At 37.5% G+C, this 15,353-nt stretch overlaps 1 protein-coding gene across 1 annotated transcript; it reads left to right on the top strand.

Annotated features, from left to right (window-relative positions):
• The first annotated feature begins 12,055 nt into the window (after positions 1-12,055).
• LOC124104552 (olfactory receptor 4F21-like) lies at positions 12,056-12,997 on the top strand. Its single transcript, XM_046461552.1, has one exon. The coding sequence runs from the start codon at positions 12,059-12,061 to the stop codon at positions 12,995-12,997; it is 939 nt and encodes a 312-aa protein (XP_046317508.1). The 5' UTR covers positions 12,056-12,058.
• The last annotated feature ends 2,356 nt before the right edge of the window (positions 12,998-15,353 follow it).

The following is a 15,353-nucleotide window of genomic DNA, read 5'->3' as shown; positions in this document are numbered from 1 at the left end:
ACATTGCTGATAGAATACCAACTTGAAGAAAGTACATTTATACTTCTGATGTTTTCAGAAGTTTTGCAATGATTTATCTATAGACATGAAGTATTAAAATCATTCAGAGAATTCAGTCTCTGAATAACTCAGGAAGTTTTAGATTTCGATATAGACATGAAGTGTTAAAATGAGAAGGGCTAAAGGGTAAATAATGAGAAAGAGTCACAGTGGCTGTAAACTTGTGTTAAACCAAGGATATCAATCCCTCAATACTAATAAAATTTCAGGATTTTCTAATAAACAAGGGGAATCATAATACCTCTTTGCTATATATTACCAGGTGACCAGTACCCCTCTTGTATACCAGTCTCTTTGCTCTTTGATAACAAGCTGTTCTATAATTTTTCTGATTATGTCTTCTTTTTTTAGCACAAGTTGTCCACAATTATAACCAGGAAACCTTAGCTCTCTTTACAGACCTCAGACCTCCAGGCAAAACCTCTGGCAAGCCCCTGAATGTGCTATGCCATTTCAGATTTACATGTCTCTGCATATACTGCTGCCTCCGTCACTGCTCAAAGCTAAGCTGTCACCCAGGTGTTATTTCTTTTTTTTCTTTTAATATTTATTTATTTATTTAAGATGTAGTTGGACACAATACCTTTATTTATTTATTTATTTTTTATGTGTGCTGATCAAACCCAAGGCCTCATCTGTGGTAGACAAATATTCTACCACTGAGCCACAAACCCAGCCCCAGCTGTCATCTTAATGAAGCTTCTTTGACTTTTCCAGTCTCATTTTATCTTTTCTTGAGCCCTTAACATTATGTAGTTCCATGAATGTTAGTCAGAAATAGAAGCTGAATAGTCTAAACTTATCTAAGGTCAACCTTTTGATGTTGCACTTCTTACTGTGTTTAAGTATTTCTTTGCCTTTCTCCATCTTCAGACTGAATTCTCTGAATGATTAGATTATGTCCCCTCCATTCCTTGTCTGCCTCCTCCTGTGTCGGCATCATATACACCAGAGCTTAGCACACTAGAATTGAAGTGAGTGTTGTGGAACCTGCAGTCCTTTCACCCTCTACTCTAACATCTTGATCAATGGCCTATAAATATTTAAAAAAAATGACATTTTGTCAAGAAAACTAAATAGACACTGAGGAGATCACAATTGAAATACAAAATATTCTTCAACCTATAAAAATCTCATAAGTATTTGTTTGGCAGAGTAATAGTCCCTATAAATAGAGGTAGGAACATTGATGAAAACCCTTAGATAAGTTGACAGATAGATAGGGTAGAGTCAAGAGCAAAGGGTGTTAAGAATTAGATAGGAGACATCCCCCCAAAACTCATGTGTGAGACAATGCAAGAATTTTCAGAGGTGAAATGATCAGATTACCTAATCTAATCATTAGGTGTTACCTAATTGGTAGATTAATCCACCCATTAACTGTTATGGTAGTTATGTAGGCAGGTAGGGTATGGCTGGAGGAAGTGGATTACTGGGGGTGTGCCTTTGGGGTTTATATTTGTTTTTGGTGATTGGAGCTCTGTCTCTGCTTCCTGGTTGCCTTTTGTCCTGATCTGCTTTCTTTTACCATACCTTCCATCTATGATGTTCTGCCTTGCCTCCAGTCCAGAGCTATGGAGCTGGCCATCAATGAACTGAACCCCTGAAACTGTGAGCCAAAGAAAACTTCCTCTTTTAGTTGTTCCTGTCAGATCTTTTGGTCACAGCAATGTAAAAGCTGACTAAAACAAGGGGTCTTATTTTTTGGTGGCTCTTGTTCTTGAATTTTTCTTGTATTTGCCGAATTCCAGACTATACCCATTCTTTTATTTTCTTTTTTAAAAATATTTTTTAGTTGTTGATGTATCTTTATTTTCTATTTATTTATATGTGGTGCTGAGGATCAAACCCAGTGCCTCGCACATGCTAGGTAAGTGCTCTGCCACTGAGCCACAATCCCAGTCCCTCTTATATTTTCTTAACCTGCACAAGTGCATTTATCTCCAAAATAAATATCCTTTGTATATTTTGTGTCTCTGTTGTATGTGTGCATATGGGAGAAAATAAAGATTTTCATTAAAGAGTAATTAAAAGGTATGTTAATGAACCATAGAACTTTACATTTGCCTTAAGCCCCAAGATAGGAAATAATGTGATAAAACTTATTCATTCTTGAGGGATCCCTGCCCCTAGGTGACCCATTAGCTGCCTTCTCCTATGGCTCTTGGGAAATCAATCTTATTATATTAGGCCATTTCCAGCACAGATTGAAGTCCTATTGGCCTTCCCTGTTCTCTTTGGTACCACTTTTTACTACCCTCTATATTGCTAATTAGATGCATCTTTTCTACCCCAGAGTAATTTCAAATAGCTCAGTATGTGAGGTGTGATTTTTCTGAAGATGTTGTTATTTCAGATCTGCTAGAGAAAAGGTGTGTGAGAAGGATGGGCTGATTATATCCAACTACATCATTGCATTTCATTGACTAATATTTTTGGTAACTAAGTCACAGTTTGAAATTACCACTGGGTATACAAGAAGATACTCAGAGGAGAGAGTTGAGAATAGTAGTTGTGTCAGTGGGAAGGTCTGAGGAATACTTTGCAGTAAACAAAAAGGGCTTCAGGTATTTAAGGAAAAAAGCCATGAAATGAGAGCCTGGCCCCAGCCCTGGGGCACACAGGAATGTTAATAATTTAGCTGCATCTACAGGTTAGCTTGGCAGTAAACATCCATTCCAGAGTTGGTATCAGTATTTTGTCTTAGTTGAGGAAGACAACTTCTATGTAGACCAAGCAAATAGACGTATGAAAACCAGGAAGTGTTTGCCAAAGAGGTAGGAATTGCATCCTTTCCTGCCACACTGATAACTGAATCAGTCAGATGTTATAAGAAGTGACTCATGAGAACAAATCTGAAGTGATTACTGAGGGCAAATATTACTTCTGATTTTCTCAGTTGGACTTTAGTCTTTCTGAAATATTCAAAGAACCTTTATATCTAGTTTGCATCATTTTTGTGTGCAGATCTATTTTTCTTTTTTTTTTTTCCCCAAGAAAATCTACTTTGGCTTCTATTAGGTTCCCACTGCTGTTCTGGGTGAGGGAGATACAGAAAAATATCGCTTCTTCCCTCCAGAGCTCCCAACTGGTGTGGGAGAGAGAAACAGAATGTTGTACTGGGTCACTGCACAGCTAGGGTGGGACAGCTGAGAGGTGGAACTGTATGGGAGGAACATGCCTTGGGGAAACAGCACATGAGAAAAGCGATGGAAAAAGTGGAGAAATGGTTCTAAATTAAGGGTCTGCCATTTTATGTCCATCAGGGTTCTGTCAGATGTTTTCTGAGGAGAAAAACTCAGGTCTTGTCTTTATACGAAAGTCATTTGCTGGGCATGTGAGTAGAGTTCTTTGAAACTGTGAAAATATAAACTAACTTTAAACTTCTTTTCTGTATTTTCCTAGTTGAGCATGTTAGTCTCCAGTGTCAGAACATAAGGGAGTTTTTATAAATATTCCTTTTTAAATTCTCTTTCATTTTTACTTGATTCCTTTTTATCACTCTCTTTACCTTGTTATTCCCTGTCTCCCCTTCCCTTCCCTTCCCTTCCTATCTCCTCCCTCCCTCTCTTCCTTCCTTCCACTAGGAATTGAAGGATAGGAGTACTTAACCATAGAACCACATCCCCAGTCCTTTTTATTTTTTTATTTTGACACAGGGCCTCACTAAGTTGCTTAGGGCCTCCTAAGTTGCTGATGCTGGCTTTGAACTTGCAATCTTCTGCCTTAGCCTCCAGAGCTAAATTGGGATTATAGGCATGTGCCACTGTGCCTGGCTCTTTGCCTATTTCTTGCTCTTTCTCCCAATTTTCTTTTTCTCCTTTACTTCACATTTTCTTTCTTCTCTTTGAATGTCTCTTTATCTTCATCCTTTAACTTGTTTGATACAATCACTCCAAATTGCAAAGGAATGAATTTGAATTAATTTAGAAAATACATATTGACTTCCCAGAACCGACAACTCTGCCCTCTGGAAATGTCATAGGATGTGAAGTCAAAGGCAGAGATGATACTACAGGAGACTTGTCTTCCAGCACTAGGAAACAGGACATAAGGCTGCACAGGCACCTCCACGCTACGGTTAAAGAGGCTGTGACCAGGACAGAGTGCTGTGGGAAGGGAAGGGACAAGATACTTTTCCCAGCTAAGAGACGTGGGGAGGTCTTGTGAGTTGGGTAGCTTTGAAATGTGAAAAATGGGCAACATTTCAGAAGAGATGGGCATTTTTTGAGGAAGAGTATTTTACTGTATGAGGAAGGAATAATTTCAGCAAAAGAAGAAAAGGCAAATTTTGGAGATGGTGAAGGCACAGATTTTGCTGAAGAGGAGAGTGAGTGCTGGGGCCCAAACCCAGAGGACCTTGAGGGTATGGGCTTTACCAGTGGGAACAGTCAGCCCTGCAAAGTGATTTCAGCAGCAGAAAGACATAACTCATGGTTTTAGGATCTTAATCTGCCATGAAGTGGGCTGAGCGGGCAGAGATGGGGAAATGGGAATGCTTTATATTTGGCAGAACCTTATTTCCCACTTCTGTTGGGTTAATTGTAGCTATGAATCACTTGGAAATTCTAATCTACTTGTTAATTCCATATTTCTCATTTATGGGTATTGCCTCTCTTTCGAGATCTCACTTCATCCCTACCAAATTCCAGAAAAATAATGTAAAATTTGATTTTAATTCTTTCTTAAATATTCAAAATTAGTATCTTTTCCTTGGCTTTTGGATTTTTCTACTTATTTGATAGCAACATGATTGAATAAAAAAGGGGACAGTAATAGGTAGTGATTATTTTGTTTATTTGATTGAAAGTCTAAAGTTATGTAATTTATTTACATCTGAGTTTAAGACTGACCTTTTAATTTCCTATTACAGTCAAAATTCATCTCTTACTAGTCTAGTGTTCTTTGCTACAACAAAAATTCTTAATTTATTTAACTTTTCTTTACATCTTCATACCTTTTTCTCATTTTCCTCTCTAGATTCAGAGCAATTTATAGCCCTCTTATTTTGTAAGGCTAACTCTTCCTCTTCTCCTCTTCCTCCTTCTTTTTTATTTTTTAATATTTATTTTTTAGTTGCAGTTGACACAATACCTTTATTTCACTTATTTATTTTTGTGTGGTGCTAAGGATCGACCCCATTGTCTCCCATGTGCAAGGTGAGTGCTCTACTGCTGAGCCACAACCCCAGCCCCTCCTTCTTATTTTCTTTCTCTCTCTCCCTTTTGGTGGGGGATGTTGAAATCAAACTCAGGGCTTAACATTCTATTCAAGTGCTCTACCACTGAGATACACCCCCTGACTCTTCATATCTTTACTTTGATTTTTATCCATTTCTAGTAGTCCAGAACCTCATGATCAATTACCTCTGACTGATGCTCTTTCCTATTCTCCTTGCATGGCTCCTATGAAATGCTGAATTCTCCTGTTTATCTAGTAGTTAAAAAGTCATTTTGGGGACACTATTTCTGTATCATTCTCCATCCTTTTGTTGTTAATTGTATGGCCTCAATAGATTAACTTTATTAACAATCAACCTTTCCTTAATGCTGAGTATTCTGAGTTCCTCTCACTATCCTTTATTTATTCATTTATTTCATAACTATTTGTTGAACATGTATGATGTATTAGATATGCTTGGGGCACTGGTTACATTGGTGAATAATTCCCATAAAATTGTTGTGTTCCAAATATCTATTTCCTTATTAATGGTATCATACACACTGTTAACCCTGGTTGTTTTTGACCCCAATCTGACATTCTCCACCTTCTTTTTTTTTTCTTTTTCTTTTTGGTACTGGGGATTTAACCCAGGGTTGCTTTACCATTGAGCTAAGTCCTCAGCCATTTTTATTTATTTCTTTTATTTAGATACACTGTTTTGAAAAGTTGCTTAGGACTTTGCTAAATTGCTGAGGCTGGCCTTGAATTCACAATCCTCCTGCCTCAGATTCTCAAATTGCTGGGATTACAGGTGTGCACCATAGCAACAGGCACTTTTCACCTCCTTGAAATGGTCTTGTACCTTGACTTCTGGGGTACTGAGCTCTCCTGGCTCTTTCATAACTTTTCTCTGTGGGCATAACTATTTTTGTTTCCTCTTCCCAGCCTCTAAGTCTTGAGCTTTTCCCATTGTGCATTTGACCTTTCTTTGGATACATAATTCCTTGTGACTTAAATGATTCCATTGCCCAGATGTAGTCTAAGTTACTTCTCTAGCCCTAGTTTCCTTCTAAAACACTACTTTACCTAATATAAAGCCTTTCTGGACTCAAAACCCCCAGAGGACTCTTCCTCAACGGAGGACACTTGCATCCCTCTGCAATCTTTTACATTTTATTTCCTATGTCCCTCCTGTGCAAACTTGCATTGAAGTCCAGAAAGTCACTGTCCTTCCTGCTAAAGATCTAGTATTTACCTCTTGCTTCTATATCTTGTTACTTGTGGTTTTCTCTCTCTGGAATCTCCACAGCCATCTTCTCTTCCTTTTAGTTTTATTTTAATTGAGAAATATATTCTATGTCCAAAGAAAATCTAAAACATGTATGTAAAATTTTTTAAAAAAAGAGCCAGCCGTGGTGGCATATACCTGTAATCCCAGGAGTTTGGGAGACTGAGGAAGGAGGATCATGAGTTCAAAGCCAGCCTCAGCAACAGCTGGTGTTAGGCAACTCAGTGAGAACCTGTGTCTAAATAAAATACAAAATAGGGTTGGGGATATGGCTCAGTGGCCACGTGTTCTGAGTTCAATCCCAGGTATCTCCCCCCCCCAATAAATAAATAAATGAATAAACAAATAAATAAGTAAATAAAATTCTGTGCACTCACCACATTAGGTTCAAAGATAGGATATTTCTAAGTACCTTGGAAAGCCTCTGTGTTCTTTTTTTTTAAATTTAAATTCCTCTCCTTTCCATCTGTAGTTAGCCATCATTTAATTTTGTCTTTACTTTTCTTTTTACCATAGATGTGTGCAAAGTAGACAAAAACAAACAAACCCGAAAATCTTTGTTTAAAGATGCATGCTCATGTATATCAAGAACAAATTAGAAAAAAGAGAGAAAGAAAAAAAAAGATGCATGCTACTGGAAACTGGTGCTTGCACATTCACATTTCACTTAAAACTTTATGTGCTGAGATCAGAATCCATCATCTCCTGCCCTCCCTGCCACCCAGATCTCCCTTCAAAAAGGATGTGTTGTAAAAATGGAGGGGTGTGCCATCAGCAGCTGGCTTCTAGCTGTTAGCTACTCTGGATCTGCTTCAGGGGCAGAGAGCCCTGAAGTCATCTATCCCAGAGTAGCCCACCTGGGGTGGGAGTGAAGGGATGGGGATAAATACCTGGCAATTTCAACCCCACGTGGGGTTATTTGGTGGAGAAAAGCTTGGTACAGATCTCTGTCTGGCAGAGGCCTTGTGGGGTCTGTGTTGCAATTAGAGGCCTTCCTTTGCTCGGTCCTACTTTGCTGTCTTTCCTTCCAAAGTGCTGACTCCCTAACAAAATCTGTACCCCAAACTCCACCTTAGTGCTTATTTAAGGGAAACCCAAACGGCTACCTTATCTCTTTTCCATTCTCTTTAACAAAATCAGTTTTGTCAAATTTACGTCTGTTTGCATGAATGTAGTGACCTGGAAATTTTTTTTTCTCATTGTCTTGGTTAAATTCAGTATGGACATTATATTAGTCTCATAAATTAAGGAGGGGATAAAGTTTTCTTTTTTCCATACATTTTATGTAGAGTTGTAATTTCTTATTTATTCTTTGAATCTTTGATATATCTTGTCATTAGAACTGAAGTTCTATTGTGGGACTTATTTTAAAATTACTGATTAGGTTCTTAAATACAGTTATAGGATTATTTGCTTTCCTATTTTATTAATTGTGGTCTCCGTAGACAACAACACAGTCAAATTAGACAATAGGGGAAGATTATTAATGAAGGGACTATTTAAGAAGTGATTATTTAAACCAGGTGTGGTGGTGTGTGCCTATAATCCTACTGATTTGAAAGGTTGAGGTAGGATTGCAAGTTCAAGGCCAGTTTGGGCAACCTACACCATGTCTCAAAATAAAAGCAAAAAGGACTGGGGATGTAACTCAGTATGAGAAGTGCTTCTGGGCTCAACTCCCAGTGCAAAGAAAAAAAAGTGACTATTTAAGAAGGTGGGATAGGATTAAGGGAATCTGGAAGGGACTAGAGAAGCACACCAGGTGGCTGCTGGAAACTGCGAAGAAAGTTCTAGATGTAGAGGAGGGCTATCCTATTGGAGAGAACTATAGCCACTCCAACCTGAGATGTGGCTGGGCCTAAATCAGGAACTCAATATCCTTCTCTTTCTCTCTTTCTTCCTGGCCTCCCCCTCTTTCCTCAGTGCCTCCCATTAACCAAAACCAATAAACACACGAGTGTAAGAGAGACCAACTCATGTAGCCCTTGAAGGTCATCTTGGGAGTACAGAGCAGAGTGGGGAAAAGGACAGTGCATCCAAACATCCAGTAGAATCAGTTTTGGTAAGTTGTATTTTTCTAAATATTTGCTCATGTAATCCATTTTTAAAGTATGCTGACATAAAGTTGTTCCTTATAGTCTCATTATGCTTTTAATGTCTGTAACATATTTACTTATGTTCCTCTTTAATATTTAATATTAGTCCTATGTGTCATCTCTCTTTTTTCCCCAATGGGTCTTATCAGAGGCTTATCAAGTTTACCTTTATAAAAAATCTATGGCTTTGTTGATTATTTATTGTGCATTTTGTTATTTTATTAAATTATAATTGTTTTATTATTTTTTCTTTCTTTCTTTCTTTTTTTAATTTTCATGGTACTAAGTATTAAATGCAAGGACTTAGCATGGTAGACAAGTGCTCTACTAGTGAGTTACGTCCCCAGTTTTCTTTATTCTTTATGTTTGTCTTGATTTAGGACCTTGTATATGCTGAGCACACTGCTCTACCACCGAGCTATATATTCAGCCCTTTGTTTACTAACTTTAATTTAAAAGTTAATTTTACAACAGACACTAGTATGGCAATATGTAAATCAATGGATGTGTAACTGATGTGATTCTGCAATCTGTATATGGGGTAAAAATGGGAGTTCATAACCCACTTGAATCAAATTGTGAAATATGATATATCAAGAACTATGTAATGTTTTGAACAACCAACAATAAAAAATAAAAAAAAAATAAAAAAAAATAAAAGTTAATTTTAAGCCTTTTTTCTTTCTCTGATATGACCAGTTAAATCATATATTTGCCTCTAAATAATGCTTTAGCTGCATCCTATAAGACTGTGTGTGTGTGTGTGTTCAGTGATGGGGACTGAACCTAGGACCTTGCACATGGTAGGCAAATGCTCTATATCTCCAGCCTATGGTATATAATATTTTTATAACTCAGTTTAAATGTTTTCTAATTTCTGTTGTGAGTTATTTAAAAATGTATTTTTCAACTTCTAAACATGGAGATTATCTAGTTATTTTGGTTAGTGGTTCTACCTTGTGCATTACAGCTGGAATGTGGCATACATGGCAGCAATATTTTGAAGTTTGTTAAGATTTGCTTTATATGAGAATATAATATATAGTAAATTTTTGTAACGCTCCACACATGCTTGAGCAGAATGTATTTGTGCATGTAATGGGGAGAGGAAACTATTATAATTCAATTAGATTAATCAGGTTATTCAAACCTTCTTTATGTTGATTGATATTTTATGTCTTATTGTTCACTAAAAGAAGTGAATAAATTTAACTGGACATCTTGTTTTTTATGTGCTAAACATGACAATCCTAACTGCATTGTATGATTTCCTACGTATGTTTTCTTTAGTTAATACTGTTATGCTTTATTGGAAAATGTAAATTTGTGGACAAGCACCTTCCATCAATTTTGGAAAGTTTTTAGGCATTATTTCTCCAAAATTGCCTCTGCTCTAGAAGTTCAGTTAGATTTATGTTAAGCTTCTTCATATGTTTCTGTGTCTCTTACCTTTTGTTTGCCAACTCTGTTTTCTGTGTTCCATCTTCAAATATGACTTCTAATTATAAATCCTATCTTTGACTATATCTTCTATGCTGTCATTTCTCTTTGGAATTCTGAATTTTAATATTTTATTTTAAATTTCTAGGAACTTTATTTGATAATTTTTTTGTCTGTATTTTTTCAGTCTTTAAATTTTCTTGTTTGCTGTTTTTATTTTCACTTTGTATTTATTTATTTCTTTTTGAGATATGTTTCCCTATGCTGTTCAGGCTGCCCTTGAACTCAAGATCTTCCTGCCTCAACCTCTCTACTAGCAGGGAATATAGAGTATGGCACCATGCCTGGCTCACTTTGTATTTATTAATTTATTTGGTACTGGGAATTGAAACCAAGGGCACTTAACCATTGAGTCACATACCAGCCCTTTGTATTTTTTTATTTTGAGACGAGGTCTTGCTAAGTTGTTTAGGGCCTTGTTGAATTGCTAAGGCTGGCTTTGAACTCGTGATCCTCCTGCCTCAGCTTCCGCAGTAGTTAGGATTACAGGTGTGTGCCACCATGCCTGGCATGATCTTTCTAGTATTAAGACTTTGTGGGGGTTTGTTTTCTCTTCTACTAGTTTTTGCTATGGTTCTTATACTTTTGCCGGATCACTGGGAACTTCATGTCCAATGGGTAGTAAACAAGCTATTTTTCTTTTTCTTTTTTATTATAACACTTAGATTAATTCCTGAGTACTCTAGCTGGCTAGCTCAAAACTTAAATCAACTTTCACACATTTTAGAATTAGTCTTGAAAGGGAAATCATATTACTCTTCTGATTTGCTTTATATATAGCAAAATATTTGGAATCATATATAAAGTACACGTTACTATTCAGACTCAAGATTTGAGTTCCAATCCGCCATGGGGATGTTCAGATTATCACTAGACTAATTCTTGATCCCAGAGAAATCCCCATATACCTGGAACAGGGAGAAAAAGAGGTTAACTCCCAAATTCTTTAGCATTTAGAAGTTTCGGGGGCTTTCCATATAATGTAATACTTGGTACTTTTGTTTTGCTTTTGTCTTAAAACTCTATTGAAATTATTTTTTGCAATCCCTCACTTGAAATGGCTCCCTGATGCTGCAGGAGCCAAATTTTAGAGAGTCAGTAATCATGAGGGAAGCTGGTGGAAGATAGGGTGGTAAGAGGAATAGAGGATTTAGAGCCTTTGGCAGTTCTATTTCAGTGCTATTGTGGGTCATAGTGCAAAAGAGATGGTAACTATTTTTCAAAATTTATTCATTTTCTCTCTTTTATTTGGACCTTAACTTTATTTTGTCATTTTATCTTATTTTTAATTAACACATAGCCAGAGTGGTGACTTTCATTGCTCCAACTTGGCTAGGTTGAGCTAGCTGTATTCCTCAGAATTCCTCTTTTAAAATATGTTTCCAGTGGAAATGGCTCAGGAGAGATTCTTTTGTAAGAAAAGAATCTCTTGAACTTGAACTCCAACTCTTTTGGAGTTTCTTCTAGTTTCTCTCATTGGTGTGAGGAAGTGAGTGGGGCTGCAATTGCCACATGTTCCTTGGAATCCTCCTTTAGATCCATGGCCTTATGGACCATGTGTGTGTTTATTCCTGTGACAAATGACCTTGGCTTCTACAGTACACCCATGCTGTCAAGGTCAGAGGCAATGAGATCTGATGCTAGTTTCTATCTTGTGGACTCTAGCTCTTGCTTGTGGGTTCTAGCTTATCATTACTCTCCTCAGCTTTATACCCATCTTCCCATCCTGGATGCCTCCTTGTAGCCTTCCAGCTATAACATTAGATGAAAAGATGCCGGACTCACAGATTGCAGAACCAGCTTTCATGTGACATGTGACAAATCCTATAGCACGTTATTTCCTGGGGGTTTTGTTGCTGTCATGGAACCCTAAAATGATTTATCCAGTAATTCTACTTTCTTATTTCTTTTGTTCTTTCAGGCAAATTTGGAGCCCCAAGTAACTGAGACCATGAAGGGAGGAAATTATTCGATGGTATCTGAGATTGTGTTGGTGGGACTCACCAGTTCCTTGGAGTTACAACTTGTCCTCTTTCTGGTTTTCTCTATGTTCTATATGGCAGGTATTTTAGGAAATGTCTTCATTGTGCTCACAGTGATCTCTGACTCCCACTTACACTCCCCCATGTACTTCTTACTGGCTAACCTCTCCTTTCTTGACATGTGGATTTCCTCCGTTACAGTTCCCAAGATGATTTCTGATCTTTTCAAGGACAGAAAAGTCATTTCTTTTCAAGGCTGCATTGTTCAGATGTTCTTTATTCATGTCTTTGGAGGAACTGAGATGGTGCTGCTCATAACCATGGCCCTTGACCGATACATAGCTATATGTAGGCCTCTCCATTACCTGACCCTCATGAGCTTCAGAACTTGCAGTTTACTCATGATGGTGGCCTGGATCACTGGAATCATCCACTCATTGATCCAAATAGTATTTGTTGTAAAACTACCATTCTGTGGCCCCAATGAAGTAGATAGCTTTTACTGTGATCTCCCTCGATTTATTAAGCTTGTTTGCACAGTCACCTACAGACTGGAGTTCTTAGTCACTGCCAATAGTGGCTTCATCTCTCTGGGAACTTTTCTCATCTTGATTATCTCCTATATTTTCATCTTGGTCACTGTTAGGCAGCATTCGTCAGGTGTCTTGTCCAAGGCTGTCTCTACACTGTCAGCTCACATCACAGTGGTGGTCTTATTTTTTGGTCCATGTATCTTTGTTTATTCATGTCCATTTCTCACAGTACCTGTGGATAAATTCCTTGCCATTTTTGATGTAATAATTACTCCATTTCTGAACCCCGTCATCTATACTTTAAGGAACAAAGAGATGAAGGTGGCAATGAAGAGAATATTCTGCCAGTTGTTGACTCCCCAGAAGTTGTTTTAAATGATTGTTTTTCAGGAAAAATGTATCTGTAACATTTCCTGTCCATGTTATAAAAAAGAATTCAAAGAAACATAGCATCATGGATACTTTGCTTATAAGTTCTATTACCCACATGAAGAATTTTCTTGATGTGTGTTTTCTTGCACATAAACAAGGAAGGTACGCTATTCTTTCTTATGGGATGTGTTGGAATAAAAAGTATTAAAATAGAACTGTGTCCACAATTTTCCCAAATGTCCTTGATAAAGAGGATTCTGGATTGGTCAGTTATATTCTATTCAGCATTTTGAGCAGATCCCTCCTTTCTCAGATTGATTTAAGGGGCTTTATGATGCATAATATTTAAATATTTAAGGGGTATTTCTTTTATCCTTCAGTGTATGATGCCCTTCAATTAACAAAAATAAAGTCATTCTTATTTAAATTTTTTTTATTCACAAAGTCAACTTAAGTAGGGTCAATTTTAGTTAATGCATACAGTAACTATAAACTAAGCCTTATAATTACTCTAGTCCTGTCAAAAGTTGTGTCCCAGCAGCGTCACGGCATTTGAAAACTGGGGGCCTGGTTAGGGGCAAACATAGCAATCTCCTTCCGTTCCAGTTTGTGCTTATCCTAATTACAGTTGAAATCAGCAATGATTTCTCAGAGTTAGGAAAATTTTTCTCCTTCTCAGTGTTATGGTTTAGATATGAAGTGTCCCCAAAAAGCTTATGTGTGAGACAATGCCAGAAAGTCTAGAAGTGAAGTGACTGGATTACGAAAGCCTTAACCTGATTGGTGCATTAATCCCCTGATAGGGATTAACTGGGTGGAAATGGAAGGCAGGTAGGGTGTGGTTGGAGGAGGCTGGTCATTCGGGATATGCCTTTGGGGTTTATATTTTGTCCCTGGTGAGCCAAACTTAGTCTCTCTGTTTTCTGATGGTCATATCCTGAGCTGCTTTCCTTCACCATACTCCTCTACTGTGATGTTTTGCCTTACATCATGCCCACAGCAAGGAAGCTGGTCATTTATGGACTGAGACCTCTGAAACCAGGAGCACCAAATAAACTTTTCCTCCTCTAAAATCGTTCTTGTTAGGTCTTTTGAAAAAGCTGATCAAAACATTCAGTGATGTGGTTACAAGCACAGACATGTGAGAGCCACTGCCTGGCTTCTAATCCCAGCTTTGCTTTTTTACTAGCTCAAATAGTGTATTATTCTATTTATGCCTAAATTCCATAATCTGCAAAATAGACCTGGATTAAACCTGAAATTCCTGACATTTCACTATTTTAGACCTAGAAAATGGCAGTTCCTTTTGACTAATAATATTTTCCTCATAAGGTTTCAAGGATTAAATGAATTAATATTTGTAAAGTACTTAAAAAAATTTTTTTTGGTCTAAAGTATTATATAAGTACTTGTTCAATAAAATGAAATAAAACATTAAAACCACTTCTCAAGTGGGAGGGTGTGGGGGTGCATGCCTGTAATCCCAGTGACTCTGGAGGATGAGACAGAAGAATCACAAGATCAAGGCCAGCCTCAGCAATTGAACAAGGCCCTGTTTCAAAATAAATAGCCAAGCTCTGGAATCAATCAATCAACAGATGAATGGATAAAGAAAATGTGGTATAAATATACAGTAGAGTATTACTCAGCCATAAAGAAGAATGCTGGTAAATGGATGGAATAGCTGGTAGATGGAGATTATCATGCTAAACAAAATAAACCAGCTTCAGAAAGCCAAAGAAATGTTTTCTCTTGTTTGTGGAAGATAATCCAAAGCGAGCAGGGAGAGAGAAGAGAGAAAGAAAAAAGCAGGGGGAGAGTGATCCCATTTAAAATAGAAGAAAGATCTGTGGACTAGGTGAAGGGGACTGAAGGGGAGGGACGAGGGTGGGATAAGGGAAGAATAGCAGAATGAATCTGACCTAACTTTCCTGTGTACATGTGTGAACATACCACAGTGAATCTCACCATCACATACATCCACAAGGTACTATCTCTCTCTCTCTCTCTCTCTCTCTCTCTCTCTCTCCTGAGTTGTCTATTCCTCCCATGCTCCCCGTCCCTACCCCACTATGAATCAGCCTCCTTATATCAAAGAAAACATTCGGCATTTGTTTTTTTGGGATTGGCTAACTTCACTTAGCATTATCTTCTCTAACTCCATCCATACAAATACAAAAAATATATTTTTGTATTGGGTATTGAACCCAGGGGCACTTTACCACTGAGGTACATTCCTGGCCCTTTTATTTTTTTAAATTTTGAGACAGTGTCTCACTAAGTTGCTTAGGGCATTGCTGAGTTGTGGAGGCTGACCTTGAATTTGCAATCTTCCTGCCTCAGTCTCCCAAGTCCTGGG

The sequence above is a fragment of the Marmota monax genome, unplaced genomic scaffold, assembly GCF_021218885.2.
Source record: "Marmota monax isolate L192 unplaced genomic scaffold, Marmota_monax_Labrador192_F-V1.1 WCK01_AAM20220418_F8-fsc00001, whole genome shotgun sequence".
NCBI lineage: Eukaryota > Metazoa > Chordata > Mammalia > Rodentia > Sciuridae > Marmota > Marmota monax.
The sequence above is the reverse complement of the archived record's forward strand: the minus strand, read 5'-3'. Positions and strand labels throughout refer to the sequence as shown.

What these genes read in the sequence shown, in the direction of transcription:
- LOC124104552 (XM_046461552.1), top strand. Translation starts at nt 12,059, where the DNA reads ATGAAGGGAGGAAATTATTCGATGGTATCTGAGATTGTGTTGGTGGGA.